Consider the following 26175-nt stretch of genomic DNA (forward strand, 5'->3'; position numbering starts at 1 on the left):
GAAGACTAGAACGTCCATGAGAACAAGTTTCACGAATGCTAAAATGTCCACGAATACAAGTTGCATAAAGAACAGAACGATCAGAAAAACATGGCTGAGGCTAAACACAAGTCGTTAGTCTTAACTGAGGATTGATTACACTAATCACCATGACTAGCAAAACTTATAGAAGTTCAAATAAGATTAGCTTTTCAGCTAAATAAGTTTCGTGAAGGCTAGAATGCTCACGAGCACTGGGACATAATGTTCTCCTCCTGACGGATCAGACTACCCTGCAGGAGGTTCTCAAGGTCCGTTCAGATCACTCCCGGCCGACCAGCCAATAATTGGAGGCCATATGGCCAACCAGGAGCTCATGTAGGAGATCCATGAGGCCTTTAAAAGTTGATTCGGAGGCCCTCTTGAGAGGCCTTTAGAAATTTCACCGAAAGGATAACTCCTAGTAGAACTAAGTTTCGTGAAGACTAGAACGTCCACAAGAACGAGTTCGTTGGAGTACACAACATCCTACAAAGGAAGTTTGGACAAAGTTCAATGAAATATAAAGCTTCCAATAGAACAAGTTCTATAGAACGTTCACTGAAACAACCGTAATAGAACGTTCACTGAAATAGCCGTAGCATAACGTTCACTGAAACAGCCGTAACAGAGCTTTGAGGAACGCAAGGGCAACCATGAGATTAATTCCATGGACAACCAAGGGCAACAAGAGCATGGCAAGGTATGTGGAAGAACTAACTTCTGAGTAAGAGGTTCAAAAAAAAATTTGGAACAGACACCCCTGGACAGCACGGAGCAGGAGGACCTGCTCCAGGCCGACCAGGAATGGTCGACCACTGCAGGCCGAGCAGCCCACATGCAAGGCCATGTGGCCGAGCAGAGCCTTCTACAGCAGAAGGTTTTGCCTCTGCTCGACCCCAGTGACCCCTCTGCAAAAAATTTCAAAATTTTTGAAAAAAATGGAAAAAATCAGAATTTTTTTGAATTTTTTTAAATTTTTAGGATTTTTAGATTAAGCCTAGATTATGGTCGATTAGTGAAAATTAGCCCAAATTAGGGTCGATTAATGTATATTAAGCGTAATTAGCCCGAATTAGGAAGAATTATTGATTCATATGATGAAATTAGCCCAGATTAGGGCCGTTTAACCTATTCACTCTTATAATTAGTGTGGATTAGGGATACTTAGTGTCTTATGCATACCGATTAGTCCTAATTAGCTCCGATTATGGACGATTAGCCCCGATTAGGGTCAGTTAGTAGCTTTTACCCTATGATTAACCTTGACGAAGGTTAAGGGGTGATAAATGCTCACTTTTTAGTCCCGATTAGGTACGTTTAGTGTTGAACACTATCCAGATAGCCTGTGAAAAGGCCTTAAGTGTGTATACTCACACTAATAAGTCATTGTAAATGTGTAGGTCTCTCCACACTTTACGATAAAACGGCGATACCTATGAAGGACCGATACCCATAAAGGGACGATACCCATGAAGGGCCGATACCCGAGAAGGGCCGAAAGTCCCTCGAGTCACGAATAGACCATTTTAACTTCCACGAAAACTCGAGTAGTATTCCCGGAAGTTGGGGGCAAATGATATGGATAGAAAATACATCATAAAAACACATTATATGTCGTATTAATTACACTTGGGCTTCTTGTTAGAAGTCCAGTACAAACCTATTTGGTCCGAGCTCGTAGCACACTCAAGACGATCTATGTAGGTAAGACCCACCAGTAGAGGTCGTCAAGGTCCACGAACATAAACTGTTCGTGGGCAAGGCCCAATATGCCTGAAAGAGCAGAGATATGAGTACTAAACGGACTCAAAGTCCTACACAGAAGGTTCTAGAGTTCCTTCCCTTATAGGACTCCTAATCACCATCTAAGTTGGAGACTTGTTCACCAAGTCTTCTAACACAAGTCTAACCCCAGACTCACCTCTATATAAAGGGCTCTATCCCTCAACCTAAAACTATATTTTCGGTTTGCTTCTCTACAACACAGAGATACGTAGGCATCTTGTAAGGACCGATAGTCCCGAACGCAAGAGCAGCCATTAAATCTCGAAACTCACAAAACCTAGTATTAAATACTAACGCACTCGGGTTTTTTATTCCACAACAACATTAGTTATTAGTTTATTTAGACCTTAAAAATTAATGTTGATGGAAATAATTATATAGACACATTTAATCTTAAAATAATTAATAATTATTCAACACATTTCTTTTACTTTTATAATCGTTTTATATACTTGATTATACATACCTAAATTATGATATATGTTTTTACATGATTAGTATATTAATGTTATACCTATTATATTAACTTTGTTTTATTGTTATTTTATAACATTTTTACATTATATTCAATTAAATAGCATTTTTTTTAGTTTAATTAGAAATGTCTAACAAAGAATGTATAACTTTTGTGTCCCTACATTCCTAATTATTTTTCATCCACTTAAAAGCTTCACCGTAACAGGAAATCTCAAAGCTTAAGTAATTATCCTCTAGCTAGTGGATAGAAGAAAAAACACCATTTGATGAAAGGTAATCTTTAATAAAAAATTTAGCAATATAAATATCTTTATTCAAATAGAAACATTTCTAGTTTGATGTACTAGTTAACGGAAAGGGAGAAAATTTTGTAATGGGTATAGTTAATTAGTAATTCTTTAAGAAAAGGTTTGTGGTGGCTCTACATATATATTTATTATTACAAACAAGTTGTTAGTAAGTACTAAAACCAGCTGCTTATCAATCTCAATTTATAACTCATTTAAAATGAATGGATCATGGAGACCTCAAAAAGCTTGAGACTTCCACTGAATGAAAAGGATATGCTCCATGATAATTAGAATTCCCTTTGACAAACCATGTCAGAATACATGCATTTCTGCTACTTTATAGATGACAAAAGTTTCTACCGTTCATATTTCAAGGTCTTCTAGACAAAAAGGAACTTAATCATAAATTCAAGCAACTCACACATACACATATTTTATGTTTACATGATCTGACTAATTAGGAAGTGAAAGCGGTGATGCTGGGATCAAGTTCAAACAGAAGCATATCCTTTTCATTCAAGCTCACTATTGCCTCAATTCCTGTCCCACATTTGGTGTCCAGGAGAAACACTATCTCCAAAGTCATTTCCGGAATAGTAACCCATTCTGGTTTTCCCCATCCAAACTCTGTTTCATATAGAGGCATTCTGCATAAGGATGTAAAAAGACTAACATTAACTTCTTCATTCCCCATATCTTCATGTACTTCATTCACATTGTTAGCTGCCTCCATGAACAAATCATCAGCACTCGATATTTCGGAACAGTTCTTAAGAGTATTACGTAAACTGCCTCTAAACAACTTCACCAATTCATGCAACTCCAACTCATCTTTTGGTTCATTTCCCCCCTTGAACTTTGCAGGAACCTGAAGGTAAAAGTTTCCGCAAACAGAAGGATTTTTTAGTACTAGGGAAACAATACCTGTTCTTCCCCGGAGGCTGAGGTGAAGATAAAGGGTAGAATTTGGAAGCTTAGAAAGCCTGATTAGAGCCTTCCATAACACTGATGTCACAACTTCTACACGCGTAGGCCGGTTGATATCATCAGATTTGTTAACATTGGCTTTTAAAGTTGATATTGCATTTTCATTGAATAGGAACCTCTTTGTGACAATCTTGCCATGCCTTTTCTTTGACGATGGTATCTGAGGCGGCTTTATTGCCACGGATAAATCTCTAGAAGGGAAAAGGGATGCGAAATCAAAGCTAATTGCAGAGGAAGAAAGTACTTGACCACCATTGATTAGGCCAGTTGTAGTAGTAGCCCATTCTTTGATAAAAGCAGCTGCAGTATATCCATCAGCTACAATATGCGAAAGATGCATGCATATAGCAAGTCCACCACACTCGAAAAAATTCACTTGTAATCCCACAATTGGGGTAGTGTAAGAATGAGTTTTTCCAAAGTTTTTTCTTGGAACAAGTTCATTCACGAGTTTCATATTTTTCTCTGCTTCGACTAGAAATTTGTCTAGTGGAACATTAACTTCAGCTTCTAAATACACGACTCCTTCATCGTTACAATCAACATAAAAACCATCTAGAACAAATCTTCCTGCTAATGGATAGAACTGAGTCAGAGTTTTTGATAACGATTTTACCAGTAGCTCACCGATGTTGTTGATATTGCTGTTGCTGTAGAAGTAAATAATTGGAACGTGGTCAGGAGGAGCAATCTGATCAAAGAAGGACAATTTGCAAGTCCTGAGGTGATCAGGAGTTGGAACTGATGGCTTCACCATCTTCTCAGATACAACTTGAACATCCATAATTGTCATCTTACTATCTACAACAAATTAACAAGCCTGAGTAAATAAACGATGATTAAATAAACGAATTGCTTAAATTAAGACTGCATATACAGTAACATCATAATGCATGCAGAGTGTGGAATTTTACACAGAGACACACACACACACAAAAGCTACGAAACTACTGATCAGTTGAATAATCTGTATGTTAAAAGAATTAATTATTTCGAAACTCTGAAACACCACATAAGAGAGAAGGACATACAAAGATTAGGATCTGTGGATGAATATATTGAAATGAGGCGAGAGAGGGTTTGCTTTGTGGTGACAAAACTAAGCGAAGGTGACTTCTTTTATAGAGGGATCTACTGGAGAGACGTTCACGACAAGATTTATTAATCTATTCCCATGCATATACAGTAAATTACGTATTTGATCAGCATGTTTCTAATTTTGGTTCTTATTAATATATCACTGTGATTCTGAACAATTTGTTGTGCTCTATCCATTAAGTCTTTGTAAGTAGTTTTTTTAACTTTTCAAACAATGAGGGCTACAAACAACAACCGTTCCAAAACTATGTATTGAGTATCAACGCACTAGCTATGGATTGATAGATTATAGTATACTTGTGGAAAACAAATATTATAGAGTCTGAACCCAATGAAAAATGGAGGGCTCGAAGAAAACATGGGAATTATTTAATTAGAACCCGAATAAGTAATAAAAAGCATGGGTAATGGAGCCTGGCTTTGAATTTACAGTCTAATAGCCGAATCAGTAGTAAACTTATAAATATCTCCATAATTCACTGCTATAATATTCCGTTGGACTATGTTGATCTGGTAGCAATACTGCAATAGTGTCGGTCGTTGTGAGTTGTGACGTCCATGCAGACTGCTGCTATATATTATAATCAGTGTACACACGAGTTACACATGCCTAGTTTCGTATCTCCTGCAATTTATATTGTGTACTGTACCCTTTATTCCTCCTCGCCCGCCTAACTTTAACACTTCACATACTTATTCACATTCACAGTCGTGAACGGTGAATCCGTTAAGAAAGATGCTTGAGGTAAAGAATTGCCGGTTCACATTAAGTGCTATTTATCATTCTGTACAATTTTTTTGTAATAAAATTTTGTACACGTAACACTCACTATTCATCTTTTAATACACCATATGACCAATTTCACATGCACAGTCGTCAACGGCGAATTACGTTGGTGCTTTAATTAGTCGGTGACACTCCTTATTTCTTTCAGCCGGCCTCGAATACTACTTGGAAAAAACAAGGTCTTACTTTCACAAAATGAAAACAAGAAAAAGTAAAAAACGACTTAATTATCTTTTAAATTTTTATAAAAATTACATTAAACTCTCTTATATGCAGGGCAGTAGCAGGATAGCGGGGACCAGACTCTCCAGGACTGCATGTGGAAAACCTAATAGTTTTCTTGGTCCTGTGTACTTCTTTCCCACACCGCCCACCAAATCACTTAAACAGTCTTCGATGAATAGAAGGGGGTTGGTTTTTTTTTAACTAGCTCGAACAGAGTGTTTTTCATGTTCTGCTCGAAGTAGGTTTAAGCGTAGTTTAAAAAAATACGATTTTATATATTGAATTACGAATATTTTCGACTTAAAAATTCTCTCTTAATTGTTGTCATTATAACAATTAGAATCATCGACAATTTTACCAATTTATGAATCAACAGATATTCAATATCTTTATGATCTGTAGTATCCTTCAAATTTTAAATATCGGCTTTGGTTGTCATGTCAATTATATAGTTAGAAAGCTTAACTTTATTAACTCATTAGTAGACGGATTTGATCAAATTCTAAAATTTAGAATTTTTACAAGTTGAACTAATTTTAGCTTATCAAAAACTGATTAGAAATTACGTGGATCAAGGCATGATAAGCATGAAATCAACTTAATATTAAATTCATATTAAATATATCAAAATAGAAAATAATAGTGTCAAAGTGGTTAAACTAGAAATACTTGTTCAATATCTATTCCTAATTTTTTTATCATCTATTCCTAACTTCTACTTTTATTTGTAACTCATAATTTTTTAAAAATAAAGAATTATAACTTTCACAGTTTCACTTTTAAATTTTGTCCCAATTAAAAATTTTAAGTTGGAGCAATTATTTTTTTTTTGTAAAAATTATGGGAGTTGCTTTTTTATATATATATATATATATAGGGGGTTACTCTAATATAAACCAATTTTAGAATATAAACTAAAAAACTAAATATTTTTTTTTAAAATTTACTTCGAAATATAACACATATGTTAGGCAAATCGATTGTTGAGCAAATGGAGAAAAATACAGTGAATTTGGATTTAAAAAAAACTTACCGTTTGATAGTAAAAATCAAATTAAAAATAAAAGGAAAATTATGAGATTGTGTATAGAAGGCTGTAAATTTAAGTTTAGTTTTTATTTGATAATTTATAAACTAAAAATTTAAGGGAGTAGGATGATTACTTAGATGATCAGCCCTCCTATGCTGTTCAAATGTAAAATATGTTAATCTAGTACATTCGTGGTCAGTCATATCAGTTACAAAATAATTCACTTGCATTTAGATTTATTGGATGAGTTGAGGTGGCTGCCAGTCTAAATCATTCTTGTATAAACTTATTCTAAACTAGTAGGTCTATCGACCGTGGAAATTTAAAATTGAAAAGTAGTGCAAACTTATCTTATCTTTTACATAATTATTAACACTATCTCCCGATACGGTAATTTAAGTGACTTAAACGTTCAAGTGCATAATGGGCTTACAAGTTTTTTATTCAAAAAAAATATATTTTGTAGAATATAAAAAACAAGCCCCACACTAAATTTAGGCTTCTGGCACTACGTATTTAGTATTTGTAGTCGCTATTTTTACTAGCCACTCTCCCAAGTCCTAATCATAATAGATCAGATGCACACAGGTTAAGAATATATATTAATATATTATAATTTTTTTGTCACCTTAAATCAACCTAATTATTATTAACAATACTAATTGCAATCTCACAGTCACAGGCAACTAAAGACGCAAGCTCAAGTTTAATGTGTTCGAGTAACAAATAGAATTATAATCTTATAATCGGTATTCTAAAATGATATTTTAAAAATAGGCCGACTGATTAATCCTTAATTTCTGAATTTTAGATGGACCAGTGCAAAGAGGATCTAAAAATTAAGGGTAACTAAAGGGATATGTGTCCTCTAAAATTAAATTTTATATTTTTTTATTACTAAATATTTTGAAAATATATAAAAGTATTCTAAAAATTAAAAAATACAAAAATGTATTTATAAAATAAGACCTATATCCCTCAAAATTTAAATTCTAAATGGGTCCCTGACCAGCTGCACATGCATGTTCTTCCTCCTAGGCCCGAGCTTTTTACATAATTTTTATGTGTCACGTTGTTGACTGAAATTAAGCTTCTACAAACACCAGGAGGATTCTATATTTTTTTTGTTACATCATAGGTGAGGTTTCTTTTTTGATGGTTGGCTTTGCAAAGTGTGATTCGTTTGGATTAAATTTTAACCTATTATTAATTAAATCATTAATGAGGTAAGCATTACTAATTTGAGAACAACCTGTCTTTCGGCGGTACCGATTAACACGAATTAGCCTAAAAATAGCAACTTAAACATGAAAAACAGGTATAGTAGTATTCTTCCTACAGCCATCTCAATCTTTTCTCTCTCGCATTAGAATGAGAGTTCGAGCGCCCAATCTTCTTAAGCCATCCTATTTTTTTTCACCCATCTTATCTATCTCTATCTTGGTATTTATCTCCATCTCCTTCTTTTGTTCACTTATTCTTCAATAAAATCGAGTTTTATTTCACAAAATTCGAAAAATCTATTACAGTTATTCACTTTAGTTTTCAGATCTTCTAAGATAAGAGCTTGAATTTTATAATAAAATTCATTTTCTGAATTCAAAATCTCCGGTCTAACAATATATTACATTTTGGTATTATTCCTGATAACTCCGGTGAGCGGGCGGCTCCGTCCGATACCATTCTTGGACCTTCTGGGTATAAAGGAGGTTTAGCTGCTGGTTGGGTATCTGCAAAATAACACCGGAAGAGGGGTTTGGCTCCCACGGCGCCTCCGGTGTAACAATAAGAACAAGGTTTTGGAGAAGATGAAGATATATGTATGTGAATATGGATATGAGAGAGTGAGTATGTAAGAGTGTGAATATTTTTCTAACCCCTAAACCCTTCAGCCTTGGGGGTATATATAGCCCAAAGGTAGGGTTTAGGGGTTGTTATCTCTAAATCAGGGTCGTTGGATCTCGGGAGCAGAGGACGTCTGACTTGGTTGGATTGCTTACACGACGCCTGGTATGTTGGTTGTTGATAGCTATCACCGTCACGTGCCCACGTACTCTTCCTTGGCGGGTTAAGGGATGTGCATGTGTTTGCTTGGCCCCCCTCATGGTGATCTTGGCCCTGATCCGGATCCAGGTAGGCAAATGGTCCAGGTCCCGGGTTGGATCCGGATCCGGGTCATGGGATGACCCCGGGCCTGGTCCCTGTACTTGATTGTTCAGGGAGAGGGGGATTTTGGTCCATCGATCGAGCCTGATATCCTTTAGATCCAGGTTGAATCCTAACCGGGTCTCTTATACCCTATCAATTCCGAGATAATTTTGGGGTTTTTTCCTATTATTCTGTTTAAGTTATTCTTTATTTTATTTATTATCTTGCTTTATGCGATATGTCTCGTTTTATGCGATGTGATGGTTGTATTGAAAATGAATTTGACGGTGTATTTGGAGATCTGGATATATAGTATGAACAACACTTTCGGCAGGTATATAGCTGGTGTCAGGTAGATAGATAGCTGGTTTTCGGTAGATAGATAGCCGGGATACGCTTGGAACAGTGGTAAAAATCACATATGCTCACTTCTTATAAAAAATATTTGTTCATATATGTTGCAACTAAACCCTCTGAACATTGCACTATCAATAGACTAATGTCACAGTCAATTTGGAGGGGAAACCATTACCTTTATTTTTAATTTTCAGAATATTTATATTCTTTATTAAGTAATTCGGAAACAAAATGGCGCGTAATTATTTAGCTTTATTTTTTTTAACCTTGTTTCAAGATCCCCGGACTGAGTATATTTCAAGTTATTAATGAAAATATGTTTTAAATTTGGCAAAAAAACATGAAAAACAGGTACATGTGATAGTTTTTATAAATAAATAATTTTAGAATTGAACTTTCTTTAGGTAAATTTGAATATAATTTATTTATCAAAGTTTAGTATACTTTAATTTGAATATCATTAATTTATCAAAGTTTAATATTTATTATTGACTTTATAATTTAAGTTTTTTGATTTGTCTTTTTAATGATTTATTGAGTTGGTACAATATTCCTGCAAAACTTATTAAAAATATTATATTAATTTTTAAATTAAAAGATAAATATTTTATTAATTATTCTTTTTAAACAATTTAAAATAAATACTTTAATATAAACCTTTTTTACTAATTAATTAAACACTAAGTCAAACTTTTAACTTACACGTAATGGGACAAAGGCAATCAGTGCACTAACTTTTGTTGGCAATATTAATTAAATTAAAATTTTAATAACTATGATGACAAATATTGCCAATTTATATAAAATAAAATATAAATTATTTAATCCTTTCATCTTCACTCCTAGATAAGTTATGGTTTGGACCAGTAATTCACTGGATCATAGTAAACATACACAAATACAATTTCGCAGGACGATTTCCAGTTTACCAAGTAACCCAAATATAATCTAGAACTTCTATAAACTCCGCCACCATTTTAATCGAGTTGCATGTGTTTCCTTACCATCTGTTTGAGGTTGTCTGTTTAACATGGGGGATGACCATAATTGTGTGTCCAAAATTCCAAATATCTTAATCTTACAAATCTTAGCCTTTTCCTGGATTCGTTTTTGAATTATTGCTAAATTTTAAACATGTTAGAACATTCCTAAAACTGGTGTTATAGTCCAACTGGTCATACGAATATATAACAGAAATTTACAAAAGAGAAATCAGACTTAATTGCATTGTTGATAGGACTATTATTGATTTGCATAAAAATAATTCTTTTATAGTTAATTGCTAGTTTAGTGATTAAATTATTTTTAACATATAATTGCATTCGGTTAATTATTTTTTAACCGACATTAATAAATTTCATTTTAAAATTTTACTATTGTACTTTGATGGTTCAACTATTATTTATTTTGCATTAAAATGACTCATACATTTTTATCAATCAAATTATCATTTACAAATAATTAAACTTAATAATATTTATAAAACTTTGAGAATTTTTACTATAAATATATTATAGATGATTTTTAGATACTAATATTTGAAAAACAAGCTATCTTAAAAAATATTAGAAACAAATTCTCAAGTAGGTTTGACATATTAAAGATGAAATATTTACCGTAATATATAATATTTATAATTGATAAAATAAATTCAAAATCAAGAAAAAAAATAGCAACACATCCCCACTTCTTTATGTATTTTAGTATAAAGTTATGTCTAGCACATTTATATCATATTAATTTAAAATTTTATAATATTCGTAACACGTTTTTTGAACAACTTAAAAGTCTTAATTAATTTAGATTATCTCTTAACAAAAAAAATATATGTTAGTTTTAAAAAAGCATTAGAATTTCACTCCAGATTATTGTTAAGAACATGTAAGAAATATAAGTTTATTCTATTTCTTTAAATTTTGTATGTCAAACTTAGTCAAAAAATTTATTTTTACATATTTCAGTTTCTTTAGATGGTCCATCCAGTAGCAATGCTTAAAAATTATAGATAAAAAATAAAAAATCTAGAAGTCAATTGACATTCTAAAAGTATAATTTAGTTATTTTTTGAATAATAATTCGATTTATAAAATGTCAATATATATAAATGATTTAAATAATTAGTAGTTAAACCATCAACGTGTGATGATAAAAATCAAAAAATCAATATGTTAACGTCCATTAAAAAAAATTTGACGAATACAATTCATCTGTTATCTGTTATAAAAATAATAATTGAGTTAATAAAATGACAACAATTATAAAAAAATTATCTTTGTACAAAATCATAATTATTGTAGCCATCGAACTAGGGGTGTGCATTCGGTTCGGTTAACCGAAAACCGAACCGAATAACGGAAATAAATTTGGTTCGGTTAACCAAATTATAAAATTCGGTTCGGTTTTCGGTAATAAAATTCCTGAAATTCGGTTTTTCGGTTTTTAACCGTGGTTAACCGAAAACCCGAATAAATAACCGAAGTTATGTATTCTATACAAATTTTGTACTACAAAATATTAATAGATATATACTTTAACTTTAAGTCTTTAGTAGTTTATTACATACAAGATACACATAGTGAGATACATACATCCAACTCTCAAGTTCACTCTTGTAGTCGACTCAACTCTCACGCTCTCAAGTTCACTCTCGTTATCGACTCAACTCTCACGCTCTCAGTCTTTTCAACAAAAAATCTTCGATTTCCAATCTGCAACTGCAACTCTGCAAGTACACACATCGATTCATTCGATTTTTTCGAGGTAATTAATTCGATTTAACTCTGCAATTATAAATTGATAATCTTTTGTGATGTTTTTAATTGAGAACGAATGAACGATGATAGATTATTAGATTGATAGTAATTCGATTTTCAATTACTCAATTCGATTTTCAGTTGGTGAATTTGTGAATTTGATTTTTGTGATGTTTTGAACAATGAACATATTTGTTTAAATGGCTGGATTTTATTTGTTTGAGTGTTTAAATTGTTGATTCTGATTTCTGGGTTTGTTTTACTCATCTCCTCTTGTTTCTTTTCTTTGTTCTTTTTACATTTTTGGCTATAAAATTACTCGCTTTATTCATTTCTGATCTGGTTGTTTTGTAGTTTTTGTTGATGTAGTAGTTTCTTTTATATGCGTTGGTTCATATTAGTAATCATAACATTAGTTTGACTTTGGCCATTTTATCAGTAGTCTCAGAAAAGATACTTGTCTTGTTTTTGTTTGTTTACTCACTGCCTCACTGTCACTGACTCACTGGACTGCCCATTTTTGTTATAGTCTTGAATCTTAATTTCTTATGTTTGTTTCATTTTGTCTTGTTTTTTTAGATGGAAGGTGAGCGTGATTACCATGAAGAACTTGAAACTCCAAGCAAAACTGTAGCTTCGAATGCCCGAAAGAAAAAGCCAATGGAATCTAGAAGCAATGTATGGGAGCATTATCACAAAATTAGAGATGAACAAGGGAATCTTATTAAAGGTAAGTGTAAGTATTGTTCTAAGGAATTAAGTGCAAATACTTCAAAGAACGGTACTAGTAGTTTGCATAATCAATTGAAATCTTGCAAGTTATACAATGTTGAAGGTCGTCAAACAAAATTAGCCTTTCAAGGTAATAAAGATAGTGGGAACGCATCATTGACTAGTTGGACTTTTGACAAGAATTTGGCTAGAGAAAAGTATATTAAGATGATTATTGTAGATGAATTACCATTCAAGTTTGGGGAGGGTGCGGGATTTAGAGAGTTTATGGCTACCGTGCAACCAATGTTTCAAATTCCATCTAGATGGACGGTTGCACGTGATTGTTATGGAATGTATGCTCTTAAAAGAAATGATTTAAAAGGCTCATTGCGTGATCCAACACAACGTCTTTGCCTAACTACGGACATATGGACTTCTAATCAAAGAATTAATTATATGTGTTTGACCGCACATTTTATTGATAAAGATTGGAAGTTGCATAAAAGAAACCTAAACTTTTTTCCAATCCATAGTCATAAAGGTAAGTCAATTGCAATGGCAATCGAGGAGTGCTTGGTAGAGTGGGGAATTACTAGAGTGTTAAGTATCACGGTAGATAATGCTACTTCAAATGATGTTGCATTGCAAAAATGTTAGGTCACACACACTATAGAGGGGGTGAATATAGTGTAAAATACAATCAAATCGAACTTTTAATGTTTCAAGTAACAGAAAACAAACTTTATTGAAACAATAAACTCTGTTACAATATGGAACTGTTACCTCTCAGTGATGAATAAATATCACGAGAGCTGCTAGGGTTATATTGAATAATCTTCTCGAATATGATAACACTTATAGTGTAAACCCTATATCTGTGTTTATATACTATACAGTTACAAGATAATCGCTAATTGATATGGAATATAATTATGCTTCCTAAAATATATCAATCAGATATCTTTTCTTCCAAGTATTCCATTCTTCACGGAACTCCTTCTTCATGCATATCTCTTCTTATGTTTATCTCGATCTTCTTTCCTTTAATCAGCTACTGTCCTTATCTGAACGTCCTTCAGGACTTAAGTTCTGATATCCATCTTCTGATGATTATCTCCTGATAATATAAGTACTGATATCCTTAAGTCCTGACTTCCAGTAAGTACTGATTTATCCTGTTTAAGTAAGATCTGAAAACTAAACATAAATCATATTAGCCATGACATTATCAAATATATCTATAAAAATTAAAAGATAGAGTTGGGAATTGGATCTAATGAGCAAATGTTTGTCATTAGAACGGAAAAGTTGGGTAAGTTTAACAAGTATTGGGGAGATCCAAACAAAATGAACAATTTTTTATTTATTGCGGTGGTACTAGATCCAAGGCACAAGTTACAATTTGTGGTGTATATGTTGAAGCACATGTATGGAGAAGAGGCGGCGGGGGGGGGGGGGGGGTCAATGGGAAAGTCATTAGAAGGGACATTGAACAAAATGTTCAATGAATACAAATCTAAAATGGCAACGAACAAAAAAAGAGATGAAGGTAGAGATAAAAGATGGGAAGAAAATGTTAGCCAAGTGCATCCAGCTCAATTGTTGAGGATGCAATTTGAGAAAGATATTGGATTGATTTTAAGTGATGGTAGTGCATCGGATTTGGAGGAATATTTGAGTGAAAAACCAAAAACATATAGTTGTTCGGATGGGTTTGATATATTAGAGTGGTGGAAGAATAATTCAATGAGATTTCCTGTTTTATCTCAAATGGCTCGAGATATTTTAGCTTTTCCAATATCCACGGTAGCTTCGGAATCGGCTTTTAGCACGTGTGGTAGAGTTCTCAATGATTTTAGGAGTTCCCTAACATCTAAAATGGTTGAAGCACTTATTTGTGCTCAAGATTGGATGAGAAAGACCGTAAAAGCTATTAGTGTTGAAGAGGACCCTGAAGAAATGAGATAACTTGACGAAGGTATGAAAGATTTATCTGATTTTTTGTTTACTAAAGTAGAAATGCATTTTGCACAAATTACTTATGAATAATATTGTATACAATATGTTATGTAGCACTTGAGAAGATGAAGGTTGATGCAAGTTCCACAACAGCATCAGCCACTGGAACTGCAAACAGTCAGACTGATCTACATGAACAGTAAGTTTAAACTGATGTCAGTAAGCTAAAACAGCCTCCTTAATGTGAAATTTGACCAGCCTGATGACCCTGAATTCTGATCTTTATTTTATGCACAGATATACCAGCAGCTACCAGCACCAGAATCAAGAGTCAGGAGGTGGACTATAAAAAAATGTTGGTTTTTAAGGTAACGATTCTTCTGAATTGTTAGTTTAAAAATTACTATATTTCTGGTCCTGAGACACTATCTCTGGTGGCGATGGATCAATAGAAAATGAAAACGAATGAGTAATGAACAGACTAATTGTTTTGTGTTGTTCTTCTTTCTCTTTAGTAACTTTAGGTGATTTTTTCTATCCTCATATTTCATTTATCCATCAACCTAAAATAATATACCTTACTTGGATGTATCATTTTTGTTATGTTCACTTTTTGAGTTTGTACTTTTTATTGTGTTTAGTAAGTTATGCAATTGTAAGGAATCATATATAATTATATTTTGATTAACTGAGTGACACCATGACAAAAATCTCTTAACCCTTAATATATATTTCTAATATGAGCTAGAATGTGCAACACGTATGAAATGATAATGAATATTTATTGTGGCAGATCATAATAACACCGGCAAGATTAACATTCTTCTTTTCACCCAAAGCTGCAGAATTTTCACAGCGACATTTAACCAGACCTCTTTCTTTGTCACAGGATAAAACTCTGAGTGAGATTTGAAAGTTGTAAATAAAATTTAATTTGTAAATACACTTGAAAGTTGAAAGCTATATTATAGAGTCCGAGTCCTCTTTTTTTCTCTTTTTCTTGATCTTTGTTTTTTGCATTTGCTCAAGTTAGTTATAACATCTCCAGTAGTTATTACAATTTACCAACTTGAGTATTGTTACTTGGGATTTATTGTTGTATAAATGTGGTGTTGATTAATTTAGTTGGTTTATGCAGAGGCATTTGAAGTTTTTGTTATGTGGATTTTCTTTAGCATTTCACCGAAGCATGAGAAGTTGGAGATTTGGAGCAGTATGAACTTGGCAACAACATATAGCATTTAGCAACAGGCAACAACAGTCAGTAGCAGTACTCAGCACTTAGCAGACTCATCCAAATATTTCCTGCAAATTTTAATTTTGAACTTTGTCATTTATATTAGCCAAGTGTTGGCCTCTGAAGTATGATTTGTGAATGTAAACTTAAATATGTTAGTACTGTTTGAATTTGCTGACTGAGTGAACTCAACTTTATTTATGTTTCTACTTTCTACTTTGTAATTTCTGATTTCTAGAATATTTTTATTAAGTTCGGTTTTAAAATCCGGTTTCTGGTTATAACCGAATTTTTTAGTTCGGTTTCAGTTTAAAACCGAACATAATTCGGTACAATTTTCGGTAGCGATTTTTCCTTAATTTCAGTTTCGGTTAACCGGAAAAAAATTCGGTTTCGGTTTTGGTTAACCGAATGCACACCCATACATCGAACTACAATCAAGTCTTTTCTTTTTTGATATTTTGTTGCTAAAGCATGTGTTTACATTATATTGCTTCGTAGCTTAAAGTTCAATGTAACGTACGTTATCATCTTACTTTTTGTATATGCCAGTTTACTTTTAAGATTTATTTGTTTACTACTTTTAAGAATACCGCTAAATTTCTTTGTTATTATTTATCAACATGTTTTCTTATTTTATGAATGAACATGAATTCACGCATATAATTATTTCTTTATTTTATGGTTTAAAAGTTCACATATAAAACTAACCATTTACACATATCAGATTTTAGTGATCCAAATTAATAGAAAATTAATTAATATAGTAAAACAAATCGACACTACATTATAAATTACTAAAATTTGTAATTCGTGTAATAAAGTATTGATATTCATACATTTAAAAATTAATATTTACTCTTAAAATAATAAGATATGCACATATTTTTAAAAAACAATTATTGGCGTACAAACTAACATAACTTTTAATCTAAATTTAAAAAATATTAAAAGTAAATTATATAAATTATAATTTTTATAACTATTAATTAAACCGGTATATCTGTCAGCTCGGGGTTTAATCTACTAAAATTTAAATAATATGTTGAATTTCAATTTACCCCCATATAAATATTTTTAACAAAAAATTGTCAAAGATTTGCATATTATATTTGATATTGAAAATTAAGGATCACAAACTTTTATTTACAAATTAGATATATAGTTCTGTTTTGAAATAAAATGTGGGTTTTCAAAGCAATTAACTCTTACCTATTTTAAATTTTTTAAGGTAGCCAAAATGGGCACAGCTTATTTTATATGGTTGGACATTAGTTGGATATGATATAGAGTCAAATTAAAAATTAGCTCAATTAATCCACGATTTATATTGGGTTGATTTAGTCCACCCAATTCAAGGTTGGATAATAAGCCCGGCGTTCTGTAAATTTAGTTAAAATGACCCTAGAATATTATGGACACCAACCTTTGATTTTTCATCTTCTTGTAACTTAGATTTTTGGACGTTCAGGTTCATGACTGTTAACTTTGCAAGTTCATGTATCTCATAGCCTATAAATACACCTCATCTTTGAGCTTGTAAGATATACAAGAATATAGTAAAATCATTATTCTATTTTTTTCTATATGCTCTCTATATAACATATATTTATTTCGCAACACGTTATCAGCACGATAGTGTAAATAGGTGTTGGAAATCCAAGAAGAAGAAGGATTCTACGAAACTTTTATTATTTTAGTTTTTCCATCAGGTAAGTACACTATTTTTAGTTTACTTTGCGTAGCTTGCAATAAAATGATCTTTATGTGTTAATTATGTGCCTAAAAGATGATCTTTATGTACTTACTATGTGCCTGATTCTTATATATTTTGTATCTGATTCATTATCCATCGGAATTTATTGAGCTTATACTCGTTGTAAAGGTTTTTTTAATTATCTACAATCTTTTGGGAAAATCTGAAAGAAAGATATGATCATCAGAAAAGTATTATACTTCCTAAGGCTCGCTATGATTGGTTACACTTGTGCTTGCAAGATTTTAAAAGTTTAAGCGAGTATAACTTTGCAGTGTTTAAGATTACTTCCCAGCTGAAATTATGCGTTGAAAATATAATTGATAAAGATATATTGGAGAAAACTTACTCCACATTCCACGCCAATAATATGCTCCTGCAACACCAGTATCATGAAAGAGGGTTAAGAAATATTCTTAGCTTATATCAGTCTTACTTCTTGCAGAGCAAAATAATGAAATATTGATGAAAAATCATCTAGCCCGTCCAACTGGTTCAACACCATTCCCTGAAGTGAATGTTATGACCAGTAATGATCTTGGGCCAAGTAAGCAATTTGGACGTGGATGAGGGCGTGGGCATGAATTTGGGCGTGCTCGTAGATATGCTCGTGGTCGTGGTTTCTTACATGGCCGAGGTCATAATAAGCAAAAATTCTCAAATTTTAAAAGAAAATCTCACCACCATAAGGAAAATGAGGAAAAGCCTAAAGTAAAAATTATGGATAAAATGGTTGAAAGTGGTTGTCACCGCTGTGGAATGAAAGGTCATTGGAGTCGTACCTGTCGTACCTCCAAGCATCTGGTTGATCTTTATCAGGCCTCTTTGAAAAATGTTGAAACTAATTTTACTGAAGAAGTTGATCATTTGGAAATTTCCCATCTTGAAGCACACCTTGGAGGTGGAGGCCAAGTTGATCCTTCGAACCTTACACATATGGAAGTTGGTGATTTCTTTGATGATGGTGATGCGGAGATGGGCAAATCTGGCGGTGGCAATAATTAAGTCATATATTAAACACCTTGCTTTATTTATTAAATATTAAAATATTTATGTTTGAACACTTAAGTAGTTGATTTATGTTTTCTATGTAATGTTTATATTTGCTATGAAATTTTTGAGATATTATCTTTCTTAATTTATATTTATATATTTGATTTCTGAAGATATAAATATGGTTGGAAGCCTCTCATTAAGTTTAAAAGAAGAAGAATCCTTTTGTTTGGTGGATAGTTCAACAACACATACAATTCTAAAAAATAAAGAATATTTTTCGCATCTCATTTTAGCTAAAGCTAATGTAAACACAATATCGGGTGTGTCTGATCTTATTAAAGGCTCCAGAAGAGCAAATATATTGTTACCTTAGGGTACACATTTATTTATCAAAAATGCAATGTATTCCACTCGATCAAAAAGAAACCTTTTGAGTTTCAAAGATATACGTCAGAATGGCTATCATATTGAAATGGACAATGAAAATGACGATAAATATTTATGTATCACATCTATATTCTCGGGTAGGAAACAAATTATGGAAAAACTCCCATAATATAATTCTGGATTATATTATACTTTTATAAATCCAGTTGAATCACACATGGTGTTAAACCAAAAATTATTAGACCCGACAAATTTTTTTATATGGCATGATCGTTTAGGCCATCCGGGTTCAACATGATAACATGATGCGAAGAATTATAGAAAATTCAAATGGACATACGTTAAAAAATAAAATTATTCCATTGTCCAAGGATTTTTCTTGTGTTGCTTGCTTTCAAGGAAAATTAATAACGAAACCATCGCCTATTAAAGTTGCGATTGAATGTCCATCATTTTTGGAAAAAATTCAAGGAGATATATGTGGACCTATTACTCCATCAAGTGGACCATTTCAGTACTTTATGGTACTTATTGATGCATCGACATATTGGTCACATGTTAGTTTACTGTCCACCTGTTAGGTCCCAATTTGTTTGTAGAAGGGGGGGTTGAATACAAACAGTACCAAATAATCTAATAAATGCGGAATAAAAAATGTGAAACAAAATTCAACTTAAATAAAAATATTATTAAACTTGAAAGGTGTTACAACAACTGTATCGATTACAAGGTATTAATCTCAAATCAATTATCACAAATCTAGAATAAATTCGACATGAACTTTTTCTATTTTTGCAATAATTAGAATCAAATGCTAAACGCGATTTGACATTAAGTTCTAGGGATTTTGATCCGCTAGATTGTTACACAAGAACAAGAGAATGATTTCTAGTTGATTGGATTTAACTTTACAATCTAGAAATTTAATCTTGAAGTATGCAGATGAAAAAAATGAAATATTTCTTCTTGTTTTTCTTTTCTGCTTTTTTTCTTGACTTCTGTGTTCTGTGTTTTTGAGTTGCTGCTTCTCTGCTTCTTTTTAATCAACAACCGAATAGAATTGAATTGGCATGACAATCCTATAGCTGGCAAGACTTTCGGTAGGACAATGGATTGAACTAGCAAGACAATCTGAATGAACTAGCATGACAATCAGAATGAACTAGCAAGACAATCCTTCTCCTAGTGTAACTTTCGGTGAGACTATTGAAAATGGCCTAGCATGACAATCGGTATGACAATCCTGATTGTCATGCTAGTTCATTTTCAATTGTCTTGCTGATTTAATGCAGATTTTAATCCAATTTAAATTCTGAAAATTCCTAAAATTAATTCAGAATTAATTAATCAATTAATTCAATTAATAAATAAATTATTCTTTGCAGATATAATTTATTTTCTTAATTAAATTAGATGACTTAATTAATTAATAGAGAATTAATTCTAGTCTTCAACAACACCCATCCTTCTGCAGATCTTCTGAAAATCACTAAAAATTATGAATCAATTCCACCACTTCAACGTTGACACTCGATGTACTGTCTGGTTCATGAGTGACTAACTTCCGTGACGTTTCTTCATGTGTTGACTTTGATACTCTGATTTTCTTCAGATTAAATCCTTGTAATTAATGATACTCTGACGAGATCTATGTCACTTGATTAAATCCACGATCTTGATTTATATCACTGAGGCATGATCAACTTCTTGAACTTCTTCCAGTGAATTAACTCCTCAAGTCTGTAGATGAACCTTGTTTCTGAATCCTTTGACAGATATTACTTTGCGAGATCTCTCTGACGGTCGATCCATTATTTACTTATTACATTCTTATTTGAGTTGAGTTGAATCCTCGAATATACAAATAGGCTATGACATATGACTTACAATCTCCCCCTATTTGTTTGTTAGACAATAACACACAAATACCTAGAGGATAACTCAACTAACAAATAAGAAAAAGATATAAACATACATGCAAAGTAAATAGCAGAAAAGTTCTGGATGAGATTTAACATTTTCCAGATTCCAAGTAGATGTTCCTCTAGACTGAACATATCTTCAAGTAGTTCCATCTTTATTTGTACAACCACATTTCCTGTTGAGAAGCCCATATCTCTTGCTTCTCCCCCTATGAGAATCAACTGATTAAAGAAGATCACCTTCGTTTTACCACCTCTCCCGTACAATAGGATCCGCAGATAAAAACCAATGGTACTCCCCTAACAGCTTCTTCCCTTACTAGGAAATCACCTTGTGTTTACCACCTCTCCCGTACAATAGGATCCGTAGTTACAAACAACAATGGTGTGGTGTAGTGTACATTTTTAGGATCTTTTTCTTCCTCCCTGCTATTTCTCCCCCTTAGTCGAGGAATCCTCCAAACTATTACTTAAGCTTTTATCTCCCCCTTAAAGAAGGAATGTATGCCGTCGTCTGAAGGAGTTCTCATATTTCACTTGGTTGGAAAAGAAATAACAAGTAGTTTCTCTTTCTTCCTCACTGTGAGTGTGTGATTGTGTTTAGTGTACCTCACATGAGTTTCACTCTTCTCTCCACTCGTGTTTACACTCATTCTCACAAGTGTATCACTCTTCTCTCATAGCTCCATAATCCAGCTGTACCTGCAAGGAAAATCACCTTAGCCATCCTTAAAGGAGGTCACAGGTGGTGCAATGGGAGTTCACAAATCCCCATCCTTGTTAAACTCGTCAGATAAATCTGAGTCATAATCTACAAGTTGCTAGTTTCCCTTTTAGGGTTCCAGATTTGAATTCTGGGAAGGTAAACAATGATCCAACGATTTTAGCATAAAGATCAAAGTTCCCTTCTAATGTCTATGAAGACATTTCCTTGTGACTTATCAGGTAATATCTGAATCATTGTCAACAAGTTGCCGATCTGCACCTATGTCAGATCCACTATCCGCAGATGCATCCAGGGGATTTAAGCCTGGGGAGGTAGACACTGACCACTGACATATGGCTTTTGGATCAGTATCCTCTCCTAACACCTGTAAAGGCAATTGGTCCACTAACGAACCTTGAACAATCGAATCTGACCTTAAAATGGTCGAAACTCTTATTTCCGTCAACTCATCCTTTGTGTGTGTAACCTCTCCTTGTGCATCAAGAATTGATTATGTTTGAAGTGGTGACACTACATCGGATACCTTGGCCGACAGGCAAAATTCAATAGACTCACCCTGTTGAGAGAATGAATCTAGTAACTGTTTTTGTGCCTTTTCAGCCATTACATCTTTTTGAGAAGATGTATGGGGGCTAGCAGTTGTCTCGGTTTAAATACTACTCATCTATGTAGGAGATAGAGCTACTGGGTTGACTACAGAACCTTCCTTATGTGGTGCACTAAGGCACTATCTCCCTCACGCTCATTCATACTACATTTAGTGGTAAGAGAGTGTTGGTTGGTTCTGTTTTTGTGTTTGTCTTTACAGTTTGGGATAGATGTTGTGGGTTTTCAACCTCATGACTGTCAATGAAAGAAAGTCAATGGAGACTGAACCTGTATCATAGAACATATGGTAATAGAGAGAAAATGATTTACAATAGTTATTTCAAAAGATTTTACATGAAATAAGAAATCACTAATGTAGAAAGAAGTTTAATTTTTGTTTTTCAAAATGAATGAGTTTTTGATAAAACATTGATCACTTAGGGTAAAGTCTAAGTAATTCTCATTCATGTCAAAATCTTACAAATATCTGCAACATAATGTTAACAACATATCATTGACCGATACTTGTCAAGTACTTTAGATACTAATTGTTATGTTGCATAAGCAATATACCACTGCACATATAAAACAATATGATTGTGCTTAGTGATAAGAGAGTTAAAAATATGACGACTCTACTAGTTCATATTAAACAATAACTTCAGTTAGAGTGTCATACCATGTTCTTGACGATTGCTTGAGTAGTACACTAGTTCATACCAACCTGAAGTGAGATTGTGAAGAAGAGATTGCATAGTCCAATAGATCTGCAGCTGCAAAGTCCATGAACTGTGGTGCACTGATTTCCTCTTTTAACTCACCAATCAGGAGTACACTTGTACACATCTTACTAGAGTACAATTCCAAGTGTAATGTGCAGCAGGTGCCTGATATGTCGTAATATTCTCAAGTCTCGTCACTGGTGCTATATGTTAGATACTACTTCCTGATAATAACCTAACACAATATACAAAATTACAATGATAACATTCCCAGCTTGCAAACAGCGATATCCCTCGGATAAACCTTTGCTGTTATCTCCAAAGGTAACCATGGGGCCAGCTTTCTCAACCACATTTGATAGCAGGGCTCTATCTCCGGTCATATGTCTTGATGATCCACTGTCAAGAATCCACACTACCGGTTATACTTGTTTAATGCCCTGCACTACAAATGGATTAGACCTTCTTCGGAACCCAAACTTGGTTGGGCCCGACATACTTGTAGAACTGTCCTTTGTCAGGCAAAACAACATTTTTAATTTTAATTGTCTCAACTTTCTCAATGACTGAACATTTGACCTTGTAAACAGCCTTAACAAATTTCTGTTTAAGCTTAGGCACAAATGTCTCCTTTCTAGCCTTAGAAGGACTGGCAGTCTTAGACCTATCATGCTTCTTGTTATTCACATGCTGACGAAGAGTAGTCTTATCATTAGACACATGCTTACCATTAAAATAAGCATACATCATATTAAAAGCACAAGACATACAATTAGCAACACCACATGCTTTATGAGAGTGATTAACAGCAGGCAATTTATGCATGGTAGACATGGCATTATTGTTATCCAACTCATGTGTGTCTGAGTTAGTCTCAGTTGCTTTCACAACTTTGACTGGAACTTTCGACTCACTTGACTTGGAAACAATCTTCTCATTAGCATGATCCTCAGCACGTATTTCTTCTTGAATAACAGAGGAGGTCGCATCAAATGGTTCAGCAATTGATGCTTTATAGAGGGGTTCATCAACACCCTTAAGCACATGTGGTACTTCCCTCCCTTTAGCACAGACATGAGGAGGGGAGTTTATGCCTAATTCTCCAATAGCAGCATTGTAATCATATCCTATTCCAGATGTTTGATTAACAGCTTGCTTACTGTAGAACTCTTTAGCCTTCGAACAAGAATTGAAGTAGGCTCTAACCTTAGTCTCAAGACCGGTGATCTTGTCTTTGAGAATAGTTTCGAGTTTTCTATAACAGTCAACTCTATTCTCTAGAAAAGATACCTGTTCTTTTAATTTGTCTTGATTAATATGCACAAGTCTTAATTCATTGACCTCTTTCTCAAGGTTTGTGATCTTTAAACTTAACAGTTCATTATCACGACGTGCACAATCTAAGTTACCTCTTAGATGATAAACCATTTCAGCATCAGAAAGTTTTACCTCTATTCTTGACGATAAAGCTTTTCCATCAATAGCCATAAGAGCAAGATTTCCTTCATCTTCATCTTCACTGTCAGTATCATCCCAGCTTCTTCCCTTTGCCAGATAAGCCCTTTCAGAGTTCTTTCTTACTTGCTTTGGCTTCCTACATTCTGTGGCAAAGTGTCCCAACTCATTGCAGTTATAGCATCTAATGGTGCTTCGATCAATCATCCCTGTTTTGTACCCACCACTGCTGGTGTTAGAGGATGAAGATCCACCTTTCTGGAATTTGTTGTAGTTGGACTTGTAATTAAGCTTGGGATTCCTCCTGAATCTGACATGGGAGAATCTCTTGACAATTTGGGCCATTGATTCATCTTCCAATTGCTCCAGCTCTTCCAAGGAATAAAAATCATCACTTGATTGATTTGTAGTAGGAGGATCATATTCTGCTACTAACTCATTTTCCTCACCCTTGGAAAACTGTACCATTCTTTCTAACTGTTGAGATTGTTGTTGTTGTTGACCTTCAGCTACAAGTGTAGTAGATGTGCTGACCATTCTATCCTTCCCGTAGACTTCCTTCTGTTGAATCTGCATTAACTCATAGGTTTTTAACACTCCATAGAGCCTGTCCAAAGAAATCTCACTCAGATCTCTAGCTTCTCTAATGGCAGTGATTCTATGTTCAAGATGAGCTGGTAGTGTTAAAAGGAACTTTTTGTTGACCTCCCTGATTGAATAATACTTTCCATTGATGTTCAGGTTGTTGATCAACGCATTGTACCTCTCAAACACTTCAGTAATTCCTTCTCCTGGATTTGATTTGAAATGTTCATATTCAGAGGTTAAGATTTCCAACTTGTTCTCCCTAACTTCCTCTGTGCCTTCATTAATCACCTCAATAGTTTCCCACATGTGTTTGGAATTTTTACAGTTCATCACATGTCTGTTCATCAAGGGATCAAGGGAATCAATTAATATTAATTGAAGGCTGGCATCCAAGAAGGCTTCTTCCTTCTCAGCAGGAGTAAAATCTTCAGGCTCTTTTGGATAGGTTCTAGCTTCAGTAGTCACCACACCATCTATTATTACCTCCGGTTCAATAACCATCGGAGTTTTTATACCCTTCTTTAACAAGTTTGAATATTTGGGATTTGCAACTTGTAAAAATAATAGCATCTTCTTCTTCCACATGATATAATTCTCTTTATCAAATTGTGGAATTTTAACGGTTCCAACTTTATGTGAAGTCATTATGAATTTTTGAATAAATAAAAATTCAAGGAGTTGAAAAATCACAAAAGTCTAGGATCTTGATTTGTTCGTTAATCAGAAGGCTCTGATACCAATTGTTAGGTCCCAATTTGTTTGTAGAAGGGGGGTTGAATACAAACAGTACCAAATAATCGAATAAATGCGGAATAAAAAATGTGAAACAAAATTCAAGTTAAATAAAAATATTATTAAACTTGAAAGGTGTTACAACAACTGTATCGATTACAAGGTATTAATCTCAAATCAATTATCACAAATCTAGAATAAATTCGACATGAACTTTTTCTATTTTTGCAATAATTAGAATCAAATGCTAAACGCGATTTGATATTAAGTTCTAGGGATTTTGATCCGCTAGATTGTTACACAAGAACAAGAGAATGATTTCTAGTTGATTGGATTTAACTTTACAATCTAGAAATTTAATCTTGAAGTATGCAGATGAAAAAAATGAAATATTTCTTCTTGTTTTTCTTTTCTGCTTTTTTTTCTTGACTTCT

At 33.4% G+C, this 26175-nt stretch overlaps 2 protein-coding genes across 2 annotated transcripts; one reads left to right on the forward strand and one right to left on the reverse strand.

Annotated features, from left to right (window-relative positions):
* Positions 1 to 2852: 2852 nt before the first annotated feature.
* Positions 2853 to 4740, reverse strand: LOC141724717 (epi-neemfruitin B synthase L1AT-like). Its single transcript, XM_074526952.1, has 2 exons — positions 4592 to 4740; positions 2853 to 4361 (listed from the first exon to the last, which is right to left on the reverse strand). The coding sequence occupies exon 2, from the start codon at positions 4351 to 4353 to the stop codon at positions 3031 to 3033; it is 1323 nt and encodes a 440-aa protein (XP_074383053.1). The 5' UTR covers positions 4354 to 4361; positions 4592 to 4740; the 3' UTR covers positions 2853 to 3030.
* Positions 4741 to 13956: 9216 nt separating this feature from the next.
* Positions 13957 to 14640, forward strand: LOC141660601 (zinc finger BED domain-containing protein RICESLEEPER 2-like). The gene has a single exon (XM_074467589.1). The coding sequence runs from the start codon at positions 13957 to 13959 to the stop codon at positions 14638 to 14640; it is 684 nt and encodes a 227-aa protein (XP_074323690.1).
* The last annotated feature ends 11535 nt before the right edge of the window (positions 14641 to 26175 follow it).

Source organism: Apium graveolens, chromosome 5, assembly GCF_009905375.1.
Source record: "Apium graveolens cultivar Ventura chromosome 5, ASM990537v1, whole genome shotgun sequence".
Classification (NCBI taxonomy): Eukaryota; Viridiplantae; Streptophyta; class Magnoliopsida; order Apiales; family Apiaceae; genus Apium; species Apium graveolens.